Consider the following 16,222-nt stretch of genomic DNA (forward strand, 5'->3'; position numbering starts at 1 on the left):
GTTTTGCATCGGCACGGATAATTGACAATCGTAGGGTCACCATGCAATGCGATACCGATTATTAATACAAAAGGTCCCGGATACTCCGAAGCCCAAGAAGGAAAGCAGTGACTCTTCCACAAGCCTGTCCGTTCCATCGAACATAGCAAAGACTTGTTTCCCGTCGACAGAGAGTGCAACGACGAGCCATTCGGGCTGTCAGGCTTTCACAATAGATAGACCGCGGCTACGAAAGTGGAGCCAAGCCAGGCTATCACATTCCCACCAGAAGCAAAGCTGCTGGCACCGCCTGTGAAAGTAGCAATTGCAGGCGACACTGGGCTCGACGTTACTCCTTCTGAGGCCGACAATGATCCAAGGCCGGCATTTGTGGTAGATGAAGAGCTAGTAGCACTGGTAACTGCGTCGCTCACTGGCCGGACTAGCAAGTCTGAAGTTGCAGACGAGGTTGTCGTCGTTGCTGAAAGCACCCAAGCAGTGGTCGTGGTGGAGATACTAGTGGTACTACTTGACGACTCCGAGACTGATCGAGTCCACGAGACTGTGCAAGGACAGTCAACGATGGTCAGTGTGGTTGCTTCCGTGGCAATGTACGTCTTTCCGTTCTGGCTGAAGGTGGTTGCACCGGGGCAGTACGTTGTGAAAGCAGTGACGACCGTCGTCGTCCATATGTTCGAATCCTGAGTTGTAGTAGTCTTGGCAGAGCTGCCGTTGGCGGGAGTTGACGACGAGGATGTCGTCGAGATGCTCCAAGTGGCTGACGTTGTGGCTGCGCCAGACCCTCCACTGCCACTACAAGTAAGAGCACCGGCGATCCCTGGGAGGTCAAGGTTCTTGAAGCTGTCCGAGAACGAGCCCACGCTCACATCGTACTTCGTGCCATTCACTGCCGCTACCGGGACATCATAGCCGCCAGAATAGAAGGTGTAGTATTTGGATTGGCAGACCTTCGTCATTGGGCTCGTCGACTTGGAGATGGTTGGGAGATGGTTGTAAGTCATGGGGTTAATAAGAGATATAGACATGTCCGGTTCGCCACCGGTGCCGGATCGGACCTGGGAAGTCTCATCAGCAGGGTGTACGCAACAGCAAAACCGAGGGGCATAGCATACTGCTGCAATTATCGTGGCCTTCTGGGTCCCTGTGTCCTCAAGCGGGCCCAGCGTCGAGTTCAAGGTCTGCGCAAAAATGGTGTCCTGGACAGGAAAGCCCTCACCATTGTTGTCATAGGTTACGGTACCTGATGCAAGTGTGGCGATCACAACAAAGGACGATATGGACGTCTTCGCAGAAATGGTTGTGTTGAAACCAAAGAACTACCGTCTCGGTCAGTACTGGCTGTGGCTGGAATTGGTGGCGAGCCATCTTACCGTGAAAGTGTCGTCAAACCCTGAGGCATCACCGAGCACAATGGTGTCAATTGTGCCAGCGCTAGCCCCGTTCCTGTCTAGGTAATGAAGCTGAATGCTCGAGATGGTCGATTTGGGCACGGCATGGGTCCTGAATCGGATCTCGCCGGAAAACAGCAGACTTTCGTCTTCGATGACATTGAGCTGAAGATTGTACGGTTTGACGTCGTACGGGGTAATACTATCCGTCAGTTGGACCCCAGCAGGCACGGTTTCGATCATCTTCTGAAGGATCCTGGAGCATGTGGTCGAATACGATGCGGAGTCGGCCATTACAGAGACAGTCTTGTTGCCATCCATGGAGAATACCCTTAGGTCAGACCTCGAGTCGACATCGGGCCCTATGCATAGCGGGTTTTTCGTGCTTCCATCGAGGTATTGTGTAATGACTTTGTTGTCGTAAGTACTGTCTGTAGTATCAAAATCGCCTGTTCCGAGTGGAGTGGTGCCGTTTGGTACGACGGTCGGATGCTGGGCTGAGTGCACCCCGCCCAGCGTATGACCGCAAGCAACAACTTGGATCATTTCTTGTTGATTAAAGCCCATGCGTGCAAACTGAGCGACCATTTTCTGACGATTGTCCTTAGGATCGGGGACTCCGACAGCACCAGCCTGAGTAGCGTCAATGCGGCCAGCCCTCAACGGGACAACAGGACCTCCGCAGGCTCTGACTGAGGCATAGACACCCAGACCAATGAGGTCCGACATGCTTGCTCGGCCGTTGAAGAACTTTGAATAGTACGTCAAGGAGTTGTTGAAAGCAACCCCCGCGTTCTCGATGTAGACGGTGCTGTCCAACTCGAACCCGACCGAGGCATCAAGGCCTCCTATGCCCGTATGAATATCAGCTGGTGCCATATCGTGAAAGGCTGTCCGTAAGAAGCCTCCTGCGATTGAGAATCCCGGAGCTCGCGCGAAAGTACATGGAACCAGTGGGAAGGGAAAATCTCGAGCATTGTATCCGTCGTTCAACATCATAAGGTCTTCGAGCTCATCGTAGGTGGGAGAGGGCCAGGTAGCGACAGACGCGGCGGTGTCGATGAAGCATAAGCCCAGAGCTAGAAATGAGAGCTTCGTCATACACATCAACATCTCGATGGTAGTCGTTGGAATCCCGAATGAATTGCAGAGCCTAAATCTCCTGAACGAGCGAATGAACGGATAAACGAATGAATCGATAAGGAAAGGACAGACTGGAAATGGATGTAAAACGAAAACGAATGGCTGTTAGCTAAATGCTGTGTGATTATTCAGATTCTTGACAAGGAAAGGAAAAAACCGTGGTGAGCGTATGAGACCTGTGGCATGGGAAGGGAATATATTGTCCGCCAAGCTAGGCGAGGCTGCGCAACCGACCATGCTGACGGGGACTGGCCTGAAACTACCACTTCTCTGGCCAGAGCAAGTTTGTTTCGTAACCAGACTGTCGAATAAAGGCGAGGGAGATTGCACTCGGACAATGACTGCCTAAGCATGGCTGATGTACCATCGCGAGGACATTGCGGCTGTGGTCCAGGACACTAGCGAGAAGAAGTAATAATAGGTAATAAAGCAATGATCACTGGTCCAGCTGTCGGGCGTCAGAAGCTTGACATCAGCAGTCTAGCAGCTCAAGATCTCGTATCTGTCCAGCTGGGGGTTGGTAACTTGCTCGAGCAAGTATTTCTTAGGGAGGTGGCGTGAAGCCACGAATGGGGTGATCGCCATCTGGACCCACAGTATGCCGTGAAAACATGCTCTTCGGGGTTCCTGTGGATCGTGCTCTCAGATTTGACTAGGTCGATACAAGTACTGTGTACTAATTGCGCGGTGGTGATACTCGAAGTGGTGTGAAGAGCAGAAAAAGAAATGGTAAAAGGAGATGAAGCTTAGCAACTCGCGAAGGAAACAGTTCCTGTCGCCGGCGCCGATTCTTCCGTACTACCACGCTTGATTCCCGTCTCTGGTTGGATTCAAGGCCCAGGGGGCCTCTCCTTCTGACTTTCGCATGGTGTTCTCCTCGTGAGAGCTCAGCTATTGAGTAAATTCGTGTACTACGGTCTCAGCGGTAAATCGTGTAATCCGTCGCTAGCGTACCATTCGACGACAAACAGCAGCGAGGACAATTTGTGAGGCAAGCGGGCCTCCTCTTCAATGCGGTGCCAACTTCTGCTTCGGCCATTCAAGCGGCAGCTGTTTTGACCCCCGGTTAAGCGAGTTTCATTACACGATTTACCGCTGAGACCGTAGTATGCTGTAGGGTCTGGCACACCTTGCCGAAAACTGTCTTCACACAACGATAGACTCGGACGATTGCCTGACCGTGGCACTGCGAAGCGATATGTCCCAGTCGGATGGCAGGAGGACTGTTGGATAACTGATAGCAAGAGGAACACAGAATTGTTGCGCCAACAAGAAAATGTCTCGATATTGTCACCGAGTCCAAAGAAATCTCGCTCATGATGACCCTTTAACTACATCTCGCTTAACTTTCCTCATAAGATTATTCAGCCTTGCCAGTGACTAGAAGTGAGATCCTCTCGCATATTCCTCCTGTACCCTTCTGCCATCTTCGTCGCGGTACGTCTTCCGTAGGCATCTCATGTCGAGGAACTGAATCAATCATGTTCAGCGGCCCCATGCAGTATCTGGAAGTCTACCTCCCGAGCCCAACGACCGTCTCCTTCACCGTCACGACGCGTCGACCACAATCATCAAAGCTCAGATTCAGAGTGGGCACATTGCTCCGGCATGCTTTTCGGATGGTACTCGTCTATTTTGTACTGGCCGTCAACATCGCCAAAGCTCGAGACATTGTCAGCCTCGGAACCGTGCAGCATTACTTGAATACTTGCCTCAAACTCAGTCCCGGCACCAGCTTGATCGAACCTTTCGCTCAACGCATCGAATGGTGGATCCTTGCGCCGCTGAGCTTGATAGTGGTGTATTTGTGCCTAAGGAGGGATTATGTCGGTAGGTCGTTTTATTCTACGCCTCTACCGCCCGCGGCAAAATCATTCTTTGCCTCACACAAAAATTGACCTCACTGGACTTTGACAGAAGAATCGCTCCTCGTCCTCCAAGGTCTAGGCATCCAAACGAGTACAAGCTCAGGCTATTTCTTCACAGCGCCGACCACAACATTCATCCCAACGGCACAGATTCAGGACATAGTGATTCACGAAGCGTTCAAAGGCCTTGGAGTCAGATTCTACCTGGCGGTCATCGTGGAAGGAGGTACGGAAGTGGTAGTAGTTTTCCCGGTGAGTTATATCGCAAATATCTTTCGAGGCGGTATCACTGACACCCGTCCACAGACGCTCCTGCCACGACGCGAGATTCTCGAAGAAGTCTGGCGAGGGGCTCGTAAATGCTTATATTCTGGCATCCATTGAGCCCGCAGGAACGCCGTCTTCAATCCCCACCACCGTCTTCTAGGCCCCTGGAATTAGCATCGCGCCTTGCTTGCCTCCCATTCGCCCACTTCGCATTGAGCTGATGCAACGGATCCATCTTGGGCTTCTCCATCACAGGTATATACCGTCCACGGATCCTCGCATTGTCGGCGCCCTGGAACACCTTCTGACTGCGGGCCGGTGGACGCTTCGGATCCCTTTGCGAGCCTCCCTGGAGCGCACTGCCGTCTCCCTGACCAATGGCCAAATCAAGCAGACTCCCCGCCAGGATCTCTTTCATCTTAGCCTCTCGCCATACGCTCCACAGCTCATTCACGACGCCACCAGGACCAAACTTCCCATCACCCTTGGTCGACAACGTGGTTAGTGTCGCCTCATCGCCGGCATAAAGCCAGTTCAACGAGTCGACCATATCCTTGTCGTCATCCGGAAAAATACAATCCCACAAAACCAAAGGCGCATCGTCCGCCATCTCGTACATAGGTCTTCTCGGGTTCTTTTCCACGTCAAGCAATTCATCAATAAGACTTGGCTCCTCCAAGCCTTGGCCCACAAGGAATAACATCGCCACCATACACCGCACCTGATGCCACAGGAACGCCGTCCCATGAACGCAGAAGGTATACACTTTCGGGCCACCGTTCATGGCTACCGTCTTGCTCCCCAGCAGCGAATCAACAAGCGACTTCGACCCTTGTTGGTTTAGCGCATCGTCACCAAACACCCTGCCGACGTCCCCGAACTCGACGACATCGGCGAACGTGATCCTCCTCTCACAGCTGGGCATCTGCTTACTCGGATCGATTTTGCAGAGATTTCTAAAATCATGGTGTCCCTCCAACTTCTTCGCCGCCTGCCGCATCTTGTCAATGTCAAGCCACCCTTCCCGCATGCCTTCCGAGCCTTTCAACCCGGGCGCTCCTGGTGTCGGACAGAACGCAGGGTTAGTGAAGAAGTACTTGTACCGGCGCTCACGGCAGGAGAAGCGCGCGTCAAACGTCGGCGGCGGGTTCGGACACCATGCTAATACTCGAATGTCTGGCGGGAGTATGGCGTTCAGGATAGACACGTATGGCAGTTCGTCTTTGACCGGATCAAATGGTTTCGCGTAGCTTTCCGCCTCCAGGTCCTCAGCGTCAATGGCAGGCATTTCTCCTTCTTCTTCTCCTTGCACAATCTCCTCTTCATCTCTCTGCCCGCCGTGTCCGCCCTGCTCTACCTCCTCCTCCGTCGATGAGGCTGCTTTGGTTGTCGGTGTGATAGACCTGTTACTCCGGACCCTCACACCGATAACCTGTCCGAACGCGCTGACCCCTTTGTCGGTCCGTCCGCACTTGCTGTACTGGCACCCATCCCAGACTAGATCCAATCGGACCTTCTCGTTCTCATAGTCTTCTGGCTTGTCCCCTCTCGTGTATCGCCGCATCCTCGCCTGTGCGGGCCAGAGAACTTCCATGCTGTCATCCGCGCCGTCTGGGATACTGGGACTGATCAACCGCGCCTTGCGCAGTGCTTTCCATAACACTTCCTCGATCGTGGGCTTGGGCATGACGTTGCCGTTCGCGTGCTCGTAGCCGTTGTACCGAGAGCCCAGGTAGGCGAATTTCAACGCGATGTGCCGCGTTGCGTACAGCGAGGGGTCGAAGGGGCGGGCACGCCGAGACGGGGACGGTGACTGGAGGCGTAGAGGCTTGTGCGAGGTACCGCTGGCGGGCTGCTGAGACGAAGAGGACGAGGTGAGCGCTGCGAGGCGCGCTGTCTGCTCAAGCAGCTGGGATTCGAGGTGTGAGATGCGAGAGATGAGGTCGGCATTGGTGTAGGTGGTATAGCCCGTCGTTGCAGAGGCGATATGGTCGGTGGTGGAAGCGGAGGGGGACGAGGGAGGGTCTTGAGGAGGCATGGCCGAACGTGATGTGTTGCGGTGGGAGACTGAAGAGCTGGAGAGAAAGGAATGTGAAGGACAGCGACGAGTCACGAGCCCGCTCGTGAATAACCCTAACCGGACAGAACAGAGAGTCATGAAAAAGTACAAGACCAACGAAACAACCAGCCTGCGTCGATTGTCGAAAGCATACCTCTACCAGGTAGGTACTCCGTATTCCGTAGTCGATGGTCTTCGAGGAATAAATTTAAATGCGCCGGCAGATATTCGGAAGAAGTTTCATGTCGCTCAGCCTCGTAGCCTCGCAGCCTTGTTACAGTCGATTGGTCGGTGAATACTGTACAATGCCGCCTCCCTCGCCCATGGGGGATGGGATTAGCTGTGAGATACGACCTTTGTTAGGCGGCGGCGAAGATGTATATTCTAGGAGGAATTTAACCTGGTATGAAGCTGTCTTTAATGTGTGGACATTGAAACTGTGAACGCCGTGCGAGATTCAGGGCCTGAGCAGACATATACAATCAGCCTTCCCACCAGTGAACCCAGTAGTATGACGACGTTAATCCTGAACCTCTCCTTCGCCGGCATTTTCTTGCGAGTCTTTGATTTCGATCTGGTCTCCTGCATCGACCATTTCTTCATCGTCATCACCACCACCACCAGCATCGTCGTCATCAACATCTTCCTCTTCCGCTTCTTCTTCTTCTTCTTCTTCCTGCTGATCATCATCCTCGCCGCTACCATCCTCACCATCATCCCCAGCAGCGTCGTCCTGATCATCGCCGGCGTCATCAGCTTCTTCTTCTTCTTCAGCCCGCTCGCTGGCCTTCTGAAGCTCGGTCATCAGCTGCTTCTTCTCATTATCCATCTCCCCGAGCTCAGAAAGATCGCTGCCAGAATCTTCCTCCTCGTCAGCTTCGCCATCCGCACTATCTTGGATGCTGCCTCTTCGCGAACTAGCCTTGCTTCCATTCGCATCGCCGTCTCTAGCTTCCAAGAGACGCTTGTCGAGGGGCGAATCCTGTCCAACCCTCAAAGGTATCTCCACAATCGGTCTTTTGCCCAAGATTGGCGTCTTAATGGGTGGCGGCTTGACTATCGCTGCTTCGGCCTTGCGCTGGATTTCACGCCTAGTGACAGTCTTTACACGTCCAGGCCTAGCAGGAGCGCGAGGTGCAGCATCGAGCTGTACAGCGGCACTTTGCAACTGTTGGGGAGGATTTTGCAGACCGAGGCCAACCGGTGCCGAAATCGAGACTGACAGAGGCCCGTCGGCAGCGCCATCACCTTGAGCTCGAAGGAGATCGTTCAGACGAGCCCGCTCGGCGTCGTCCTCAGCGGGCTGCGCGACGTCGGTGGTCATGTTGATGAAGGTACCTTGAGGTAGGACAGGCGGCTGTGGTTGTGGTTGTTCTTCTGCGGGCAGTTGCCTCACATACTCCTCATAAAGGCACGCGTACGAGTCACCGATCAGGTCGTCAATCGTAGGTCCTTTCATCAAGCTGTTGTTCAGCCGCTTCAGGTCAATCCCATCTTTCATGATGTCTAGATATACCGAGGACGTATCAGGTTCGTGCGACCATTTCTCCAGTTGCTCGGATTTTTTGGTGAACTCCTCGTGATTCATGCCGTCAAACACCAATCTCTCCTTCCCTTCTGGGATCTTGCCAAGGCGTCGCAGAGATCGGACAAATGCTGTTACGACTTCTTCCCAGATTTTGGCATGATCGAGGAAATCGGTCGTCTTCCGGCGAATGCGACGAACCAATTGATCCAGATTAACGCGGTCACCCAATTGCTCGAGTAGATGAGCGAAGAATGTTACGTACCGACTGGTGTAGACATAATGTCTTCCAGGGCGTTCAAACTCCGGCTTCCAGACTTGTATGGTCATGGTCTTGGTAAAGATCTGTTTTGTGAACTCGTACTTGGCCCCTAGAGCATTCGCAACGGTAGGGTCTTCGTCGTATAACACATGGGCAGCACGAGCCGTGATTCTATGATGCCAATTCGACTTATCAGCATGTTCCAGCTTGTGTAAGATGTCGAGCACGTAGGACTCCCACTCGACCCCTTCTTCATCATCAGAGAGATGGATTCCATGGGCATAGCGGGTCGCTTGCAGATACTCCCGGCCCAGGGTTGGTGTGATGACACGGCGTTTCACCATCTTGTGAACAATCGAAACGATCTTGTAGTGCGGCTCCAACACCGGCTCGTTTGACTTTTCTTTCTTCGGCAGAGCACCGAGTGCCTCAACTATGGTATCCACGACATCTTCCGGAGAAATGCGGTCGCGATTTTCTGGACTCTGAAACATCTTCCACAAGCATTTGGCGCGCGTATAGTGGGTCATCCACGGCTTTGGCTTGTCAGTGAACTTCCTGCTAAGAAGATATTCCGCAAAATGCCAAAGTGTATATTGGCTGATAGGCTTGTAGTATGGCTGCTTCGACATTGTTTGATCGACGATGCTGCTCATATGTCGCACATTTTTGTCGGTCCTAAAAGCTTCCATGTTTAAAGGAGGTCTGGAAGATGCATACAAGCGAGTTCCGAATTCTGCAAACATCTCTTCTACTTTCTGTGCTGTTTGTGTCTTGTCGTCGGCGATCCGTAACGCCAAAGCGGTCGCCATGATATAACAGTGTACCGTTTGACGCTCAAGAAGTGCAATGTCGCCTCTCGAGTCGTTGAGTTTCGTTGAGTTCCAGATCAGATCGTCCTCAATCTTAGCCTCATACACTTGAGCAAGTCGGTACCAGGTCTCCCATTTATCGATGTCATGATCCAAGTCCTGCCGGAAGAAGGCGGCGGCGACATCTAGATCATCCGTGGGGGTGGGCTGAACCCGTTTGATTGATTTGTATTTCGCGAGAGCCAAGTAGCCAAGTAGAAAGTACCATCCCTGGCTGGCAGCACTCTGTGTGTCATTCTGTACAGGTCGTGTCTGAAGATCACCAATGCCGCGGACAGACTGATAAAGATCATTTGCGTTGATGGTTGACTTCAGGTACGCCGAGATGATTCGCTTATTGTGAGAAACTGCCGGAGTACTCTTCACCACTCCTAACGCTGACTGTATCTTCTCAATGGTGCCCTTGAGCTCACTCTTGAGTATATCTTTCATGTTAAGCTGACCCACATATTGCATGATGATCGGTATCAGCGCCGCTGCAGTCTTCTTGTCCATATTTTCAGTGGGACATCCATGGTTGCGATCTCCGATACCTGTGATGAAGTGCAGCTGGTAGAGGTCAAAAAGTACTTGAGACATGTCTGCCGAATAATCCTGCTGGGTTTTGAGAGCGCCCAACTCACTCTTTGCGAGCTTGAGGAAGGACTTGTTGCCATATTTGCAATAATGCCTTATGCCGAGCATATGATGGACACTTCCGAGGTACTCTGCTAAGTCGTCAGTTGCTCTTGAGTATGCAGCCGGATCCTGCTCTGTTGCTTCTTTCAGAAGGAGATACTGCAATGTCCACGCACGGACCAACATTTCCTTGAAGCGATCCTTGCTCTTGTCGTATAGCTTGAACGACGCCGCACCTTTGAGTTGTGGTCCAGTTGTTTGTCCGACTCTTACGGAGTCTTCATAGACGACAAATCCATGAAGCAGTCTGACAATGCCAGTGACAGCACTTAGCGCTGAAAGCAAGTGCGCTTCATCGACACATTCGAAAGCATTAGATTCGTTGACCAGCTTGATAACCACCTTCAGCATGAGCTCGTCAATATCCCGTAGCCACTTGAGCATTGAGATGTGACGGTCGGGTTCATCGAGTTCTAGATGCCGGGTTGTGCACAACTCGTTGAAGCTCGTCTCAATTCCTCGGAGAAGGCAGGAAACCACTTTTGGCGGATATGATATTGCAGTGTAGGCGGTTTGAAGGCGTTTCCAGAGGAACAGTTTCAGACCAGCGTTGCCAGACTCCAAGAACTTCATCAATTGCTGGGCCTGTGCAGTATGTCCACTAGAAGTGCCGGGCCCCGAAGTATGGGTGTCGAACACTCCCGACGGTGGCTCAAGGATTGGTTCCAATTTCTCTATCACCGCCACAGGGTCACTGTTGTCACTGTCAAACACACTTGTGAAGAAGTCCAGGGTGCTCAACCGCGAGATTTCTTGGTCAATAGCTGCCGTTGAGATCACAGGCATGGCGTTGTTGTTGGGCAGATAGATTGGATTTGCGCCAGCTCTTTCCAAGATTGCTTTCAGATCCTCCAAGCACAACGCAACGTGATTCTTATCAACTTCTTCCGCCAAAGTGGCGTGGGTCGTGGATGCCCAGATAAAGCGTAAGATCAAAGTATCAGTCAATTCCGGCTTCTCAGCGCGGTCGAGGTATAATTGCATGAAGTCGTCAGCAAGGTTTGCCCATCTTCGCAGGCGGTCGCCCTGCGCAATTCGAACTTCGTCCTTTGCTGTACCACCGGGACTGTTGATTGCTGAGTGGACTTCTATGTGTATCTCGAAAAGAGTCTGCACGAACTCGAAGAACCGCGTAATGCAGGGGTTCTTCACACCGGCTTCTACCAGCTTGTCCGCAGCGAGAGATGAATGACTCTGGCGCAAAGTCTCTAATAGATAGGAATCTATAGCCATGGCCAATTGGACCACTGTCTGTTTCAATTCTTCAGACCATGATTCTCTCATGTAGGAAGACACAAAGCGGCAGTCGGAGTCTTCCCCAGTGACCAACGCCGAGAACAACCATTGATAAGCAGCATCGTAGATGTTCGTTGGTTGTGCGTTGATATACTTGACTGTCGAGGAGAACGCGTATTCGTTGGAACCTGCCGGGGGTAAAGCTCGCCTCGCGCTGGTAGCTTTTGAGTGCTGAAGAAACAAAGACATGCCTGTCGAGCCTTCAGGAAAGTCTTGATTGCCGTGCCCCTGGATAAGAGCCTGACTTTTCTCATCTGACCAGTTTTTCAAGGCCATTTTGAGATCCCCAAGCAAAATCAGGTCATCTTCGGGCATGCGATTTCCACCCTCAGCGTCGTTGTCTTGGCTGCCTTGCCAGAATACTTGTCTGGCTTCCACGGCAGAAAGGTAGATCTTCAGATTGAACTTTGCAAGCAAAGAGTTGGCAACATCAAAAGCCGCCTGGTCGGCCTGTTCGTACGTCACCAATTGGTCCTGGAAATGTTGTGGGTCTTCAGGTTGCACTTCATCTTCATGTGCGGTTATTTCAGCCAAAGATTCTCTTGCGCGTAGTCTCTTGCTCTTTGTACGGCCTTCTAGTTCTTCGTTTCCAGCTGCAGTTGCAGATCGCTTCCTAGGTATTTGAAGTGTGTCTTCTGGCAGCCGGGAAGGAGCAGTGCGAACTTCAATCGTGCTCTCATCAACGGCCTCGTCAGCTCCATCGTGATCATGTTCCCCGATCTGCGCATTCGCATCCGCTGGACTCTCTTGATGAGGAGATTCAACCATGGCCACGTCGTTGGCAACAGCTTCCGGAGCACCCTTAATCTCCAAGTTTTTGCCCGATAGCGCGTGACCTTGTTCATTGCTCGTCTCTGCATTTGGGAAGCTCATCTCTATGTCGTGATGGTCCAGTTGCGTGTCTGGTAAGGAGACTGTGACGGTTGTTGCTGACCCAAGAGTGGTAGGGCCGTCTAGAATGTCCGAAATCACCTGCTGGATCGCACGTCCAAGAGGGAAAAAATCGCCTGCAATTGGGCGCAAAGGAACTGCGGCTACTCCGAAGCTTAGGGGTCTGTACCGGTCGTCAAGGTACTCGAGGCTCTGCGCACGCTTGGGAAGGAAGGAATAAGGGTCATTCGTCTTCCGCAGTGCAGCCAACAGGGGATCCTTGACCTTGACATTTGAGCTTCGCAAGCGGCTGAGGTCATCTTCTAAGACTTCGACCACTTTCTCGAGCTCACCAGCTGCGAACGCTTCATCCAGACCCGACACATCAATGGTTTGCTCGGCGTCTTCATCATCACCTGCCAGGACACTCTCCAGGCAGAAGCGAGCTATTCTTTGTGATGACAGAACGTCCGCAACACGCGCAGACCGCTTCCACAGATCTAGATCGGCGTCGTCGCGTTCAAGAGCCCTGGCAAAATCTGCGATGCTTTCACTGCATGGCTTGGCGTAATATCGGCACAATTCAGCCCTGGAGCCTCTCTTGGCAGGAAGTTCATGATGGGCCACATCCAAAACAAACTGGCCCCTGTTCTTGTAGGCGAGATAGAGTAGCTGAGGTATAGAACTCGCGGAACTTTCGGCAGCGCTACTCGGGAGAAGTGGCACTGTAGCAGCATCGGGCTGAGCAACCTCTGTTGCCTGGTCGTCCTCATTTTCATCGTGGGTGTATTCGGAGATGATTTCTGGTAATTTGAATATTTCGGACTGTAGTAATTCTTTGTAGGCAGCAAGAGCCTCTTCGAAGTATTCCGGGCCTTGCGAATGGAGCTTCAAGGCATTCTGATAGAGCTTGAAGGCTTCTTCGAGTTGAATCTCCTTCGTATCATCGATCTCCTCTTCGAAGGCATCCTCAGGCTCAACGTTGAGTGCGGTGAAGCCTGACATGATTCGTGTTGTTGTGAATATGGCTTAGTCTGGCGTTCTTCTAGAGTCTTCGCCAACTCATGTCGCGGAGAATAGACCCCCTCTGACATCAGGCTAGATCCCGTACTATCATCCTAGAGTATCGATCTTGTCGCGGAAATAGAAAGGAATTGCCCAATGAATCGTGTGTTCAGAGTTCAATGGATGAAGGAGTGGAATAACGGTAGACATCGAGGACATTCACGCGCTAACACAGTCACCAGAACGCGAATCTGGAAATGTCCCAACACGGCAGGCTTAGCGAGCGCCGTTTAATCTTCCAGCGATCCCTCAATGCTGGTGCTGGAACCCATATCTCAGGCAAGTGTAAACGACGGAGGTGTTGGTGCAGTCGTTAATAAGTTCTGTGCCTCACAAGACACCTTTTGTCCACAAGAAGTTGTTATATTCCTACGTTGTCCCTTCTACAAGCTCTGTCAATCTGTCCTGAAGCCATCGAGTCCGCCCAGAGGCGTGCGCCGACATGCTTGCGCCTGCGGTCCCAGAGTAAGTCCCTGACACTGCAATGAGTTAACCGTGGCCGTTTTAACCATCTCTTTCAGGATCATCGAAGATGACGAAATTGGACTGGCAGTAGACGCTCGAACAGAAAGCTTACCTGCCCTGCGCGAACTGGGACCTCCTGATCTTGTACATCTTGTCAAGCAGAGTGTGAAAGCCGGCGCAAAACAGACCGGCGTGTATCACCATGTCACCGGAGTCGACGCCTCTTCTTCCGCAAGCCTCGCAGCCTATGTCAACACACTGACCTTTAATCCGTCGGACAAAACACACAAGGTGGTTTCAGGGTTGTACTGCTGCTACAATGCGTTCTCACACCTGGATATGAGAGTGGAGGTCAAGATTCCGGGCAGTGTGGAGAGCTACTGTGTGGATGAAAGAGGAGACAGGCGAGTCGCGACGGACAGTCTCTGGTTGGAGACGTTCCTGTGCGCAGTCCTACGAGCCTACTCTTACTCGGATGACGGCAGTGGAGACACGATAAAGAAGATCATCGGCGTGAGGAGATTCAATCCTGTCACAAGCACAGAGCAGGAACACCGTTTCTTCGAAGCTGCGGAGAGCTTGTTTTTCAGCGGACGACAGCTGGGCTCAGATCCGGAGATCCAAATCCCCAATGTCGTGACGAATCACCTCACCGCAGGCCTCTTGAAATACATCAAGACTACCGGACGACATGCTTCGGGGGTCAATCTCTTCGAGAAATTGCGGACAAAGGATGTGGAAGTATCCTCCCTCCTCGCTCGGGTGCTCCTGGAAGGCGACGAAGAAATTCAGGCTGTTCGGCTGCTGCATGATTCATTGCAAGATGTCCCTATGGATTATGCACTCCTTGACTGCCAGGCAGCTTTCTGCCAGAGCAAGGGGGAAGGTGAGATGGCTCTTGAGCTGGCCAAGCAAGGTGTCACGGCTGCCCCCAGCGAGTTCAGTACATGGGCTCGTTTGGCTGAAGTTTATGTCGATCTCGAGCAATGGGACCTGGCTCTTCTGACGCTCAATTCTTGCCCGATGTTCTCATATCAAGACAAGGACTCACCTAGAATGCCCGAACCTAGTCGTGTCCTCCTCCCTATTCTGCCAGAAAGCGCGCTGGACGAGATTGATGAGGGGCAACCCAGACAAGGCGAGCCTTTCGATCAGGTTCACGTATCATTGCGGAAGCTACAGGCTGCCACTTACCAAGGGACATTCCTGAAAGCTTATAGCTTGCTTACCAGAATTGCCGCCTCCATAGGATGGGATGCCCTGCTGAAGACACGGAGCCATGTTTTTGTCATGGAGGAAGAATATCGGTCCGAAAGGCATCATCCAGTCACACCCAAAGCCCCGTCGAGCAAGAATGCTAGCACGGTCGCGTTGTCTGGGACACCCAATGGACACACAAACCCTGCCAATGCTGAAGAATCCGGAGGGGACGAGTCAGATGACGGGTCAGCCGTGGATGACGACAAAACCCTTGCTGAGGGCCCGAATGGTTCTTCAGTCAATGGCAGCTCAAAAGAGAATGCTGAGATAAAAGCAGACCAGTCCATGGAGAAGCCTGTGCCGACAGTCGCAGCAGAAGAAGTCAAATCAGGCAGCGAGGACGCCGATGCCTCCCACTCACATTATCCCGGCTTCCAGAACAAACGCCTCTGTGAACGATGGCTTGACAATTTGTTCATGGTTCTATATGAAGATCTTCGGATCTATACCATCTGGCGAACTGAAATGGGACAATACCGCCAGCAACAAATGCAGTACAAGAAATCAGCCGCGGAATGGGAGATTTTGGGGGACCTTGCGGAACGACTGCACCACACGAACGAAGCACTAGAGGCTTACCAACAATGTCTGAACATCAGATTTTCGCCCAAATCGATGAGGGGTATTCTTCGTATGTACGAGAAGAAGGGCGACACGAGGAATGTACTCGCATGCTTGATCCGCCTAATCACCTGGCAATATAGGTGGTACTCAGAGGTAAGTGGTTGACTGCAAGCTTCTGTGGCCAGGTGTTGACTGATTCCTTAGTTCTCGCCCGAGCTTTTCTACTCGATACGAAAGTTGATCGAAGAAGAAGGTGCCGTCAAAGTCCGCAGCATCGTTCAGTCGACAAATTTACCACAGCATGTACTTGATCTCACCCACGGGTACTGTCAGCTCTGTGTTGCGTTCAGAAGTAGTGGGACCGAGGGATAAGCAGCAACAGATGAGAGCAAGCGGAATACATACTTTGGCAGGGTGATATGGGCTGGATCCGCGTTATGTTTGAGACTAGGGTCTTCGAGCGATGGCGTTCCTCTATTGACGAGACAAGATAATTGTGGTAAAAGTACCCTGGGTCCCCCTTAGAAACGCTCAATAGAGCCTGAATGATTTCAACAACGATTCCATACCTGGTACCCTTTAAGTCTTACTTCCTCTCTATGGAAGTGTCCCCTGCGACTAATGGACATGTTGTTGAGAC

General features: G+C 52.1%; 5 protein-coding genes across 5 annotated transcripts; 2 read left to right on the plus strand and 3 right to left on the minus strand.

Moving 5' to 3' along the window:
• Nucleotides 1-206: 206 nt before the first annotated feature.
• PV05_08933 (uncharacterized protein) lies at nt 207-2,501 on the minus strand (the record flags this gene model as incomplete). Its single annotated transcript, XM_013458483.1, has 3 exons — nt 207-1,055; nt 1,113-1,316; nt 1,371-2,501. The coding sequence occupies 3 exons, from the start codon at nt 2,499-2,501 to the stop codon at nt 207-209; spliced, it is 2,184 nt and encodes a 727-aa protein (XP_013313937.1).
• Nucleotides 2,502-3,955: 1,454 nt separating this feature from the next.
• Nucleotides 3,956-5,940, plus strand: PV05_08934 (uncharacterized protein). The gene is made up of 3 exons (XM_013458484.1): nt 3,956-4,361; nt 4,449-4,651; nt 4,706-5,940. Exons 1-3 carry the CDS (start codon nt 4,013-4,015, stop codon nt 4,781-4,783), a joined length of 630 nt encoding a protein of 209 aa, XP_013313938.1. The 5' UTR covers nt 3,956-4,012; the 3' UTR covers nt 4,784-5,940.
• Nucleotides 4,568-6,900, minus strand: PV05_08935 (tRNA pseudouridine(38-40) synthase). The gene has a single exon (XM_013458485.1). The coding sequence runs from the start codon at nt 6,822-6,824 to the stop codon at nt 4,803-4,805; it is 2,022 nt and encodes a 673-aa protein (XP_013313939.1). The 5' UTR covers nt 6,825-6,900; the 3' UTR covers nt 4,568-4,802.
• A 207-nt stretch (nt 6,901-7,107) lies between these two features.
• On the minus strand, nt 7,108-13,411 carry PV05_08936 (uncharacterized protein). The gene has a single exon (XM_013458486.1). It carries the CDS (start codon nt 13,231-13,233, stop codon nt 7,246-7,248), a length of 5,988 nt encoding a protein of 1,995 aa, XP_013313940.1. The 5' UTR covers nt 13,234-13,411; the 3' UTR covers nt 7,108-7,245.
• A 156-nt stretch (nt 13,412-13,567) lies between these two features.
• Nucleotides 13,568-16,155, plus strand: PV05_08937 (uncharacterized protein). Its single transcript, XM_013458487.1, has 3 exons — nt 13,568-13,758; nt 13,815-15,735; nt 15,787-16,155. The coding sequence occupies exons 1-3, from the start codon at nt 13,736-13,738 to the stop codon at nt 15,952-15,954; spliced, it is 2,112 nt and encodes a 703-aa protein (XP_013313941.1). The 5' UTR covers nt 13,568-13,735; the 3' UTR covers nt 15,955-16,155.
• The last annotated feature ends 67 nt before the right edge of the window (nt 16,156-16,222 follow it).

This window comes from Exophiala xenobiotica, assembly GCF_000835505.1.
Source record: "Exophiala xenobiotica strain CBS 118157 unplaced genomic scaffold supercont1.5, whole genome shotgun sequence".
In the NCBI taxonomy this organism is placed as follows: Eukaryota; Fungi; Ascomycota; class Eurotiomycetes; order Chaetothyriales; family Herpotrichiellaceae; genus Exophiala; species Exophiala xenobiotica.

What these genes read in the sequence shown, in the direction of transcription:
- PV05_08934 (XM_013458484.1), top strand. Translation starts at nt 4,013, where the DNA reads ATGTTCAGCGGCCCCATGCAGTATCTGGAAGTCTACCTCCCGAGCCCA. An exon ending in CCTAAGGAGGGATTATGTCG is followed by an intron (nt 4,362 to 4,448) that starts GTAGGTCGTTTT and finishes GGACTTTGACAG; the next exon opens with AAGAATCGCTCCTCGTCCTC. An exon ending in AAGTGGTAGTAGTTTTCCCG is followed by an intron (nt 4,652 to 4,705) that starts GTGAGTTATATC and finishes ACCCGTCCACAG; the next exon opens with ACGCTCCTGCCACGACGCGA.
- PV05_08935 (XM_013458485.1), bottom strand. Translation starts at nt 6,824, where the DNA reads ATGACTCTCTGTTCTGTCCGGTTAGGGTTATTCACGAGCGGGCTCGTG.
- PV05_08936 (XM_013458486.1), bottom strand. Translation starts at nt 13,233, where the DNA reads ATGTCAGGCTTCACCGCACTCAACGTTGAGCCTGAGGATGCCTTCGAA.
- PV05_08937 (XM_013458487.1), top strand. Translation starts at nt 13,736, where the DNA reads ATGCTTGCGCCTGCGGTCCCAGA. An exon ending in CTTGCGCCTGCGGTCCCAGA is followed by an intron (nt 13,759 to 13,814) that starts GTAAGTCCCTGA and finishes CATCTCTTTCAG; the next exon opens with GATCATCGAAGATGACGAAA. An exon ending in AATATAGGTGGTACTCAGAG is followed by an intron (nt 15,736 to 15,786) that starts GTAAGTGGTTGA and finishes CTGATTCCTTAG; the next exon opens with TTCTCGCCCGAGCTTTTCTA.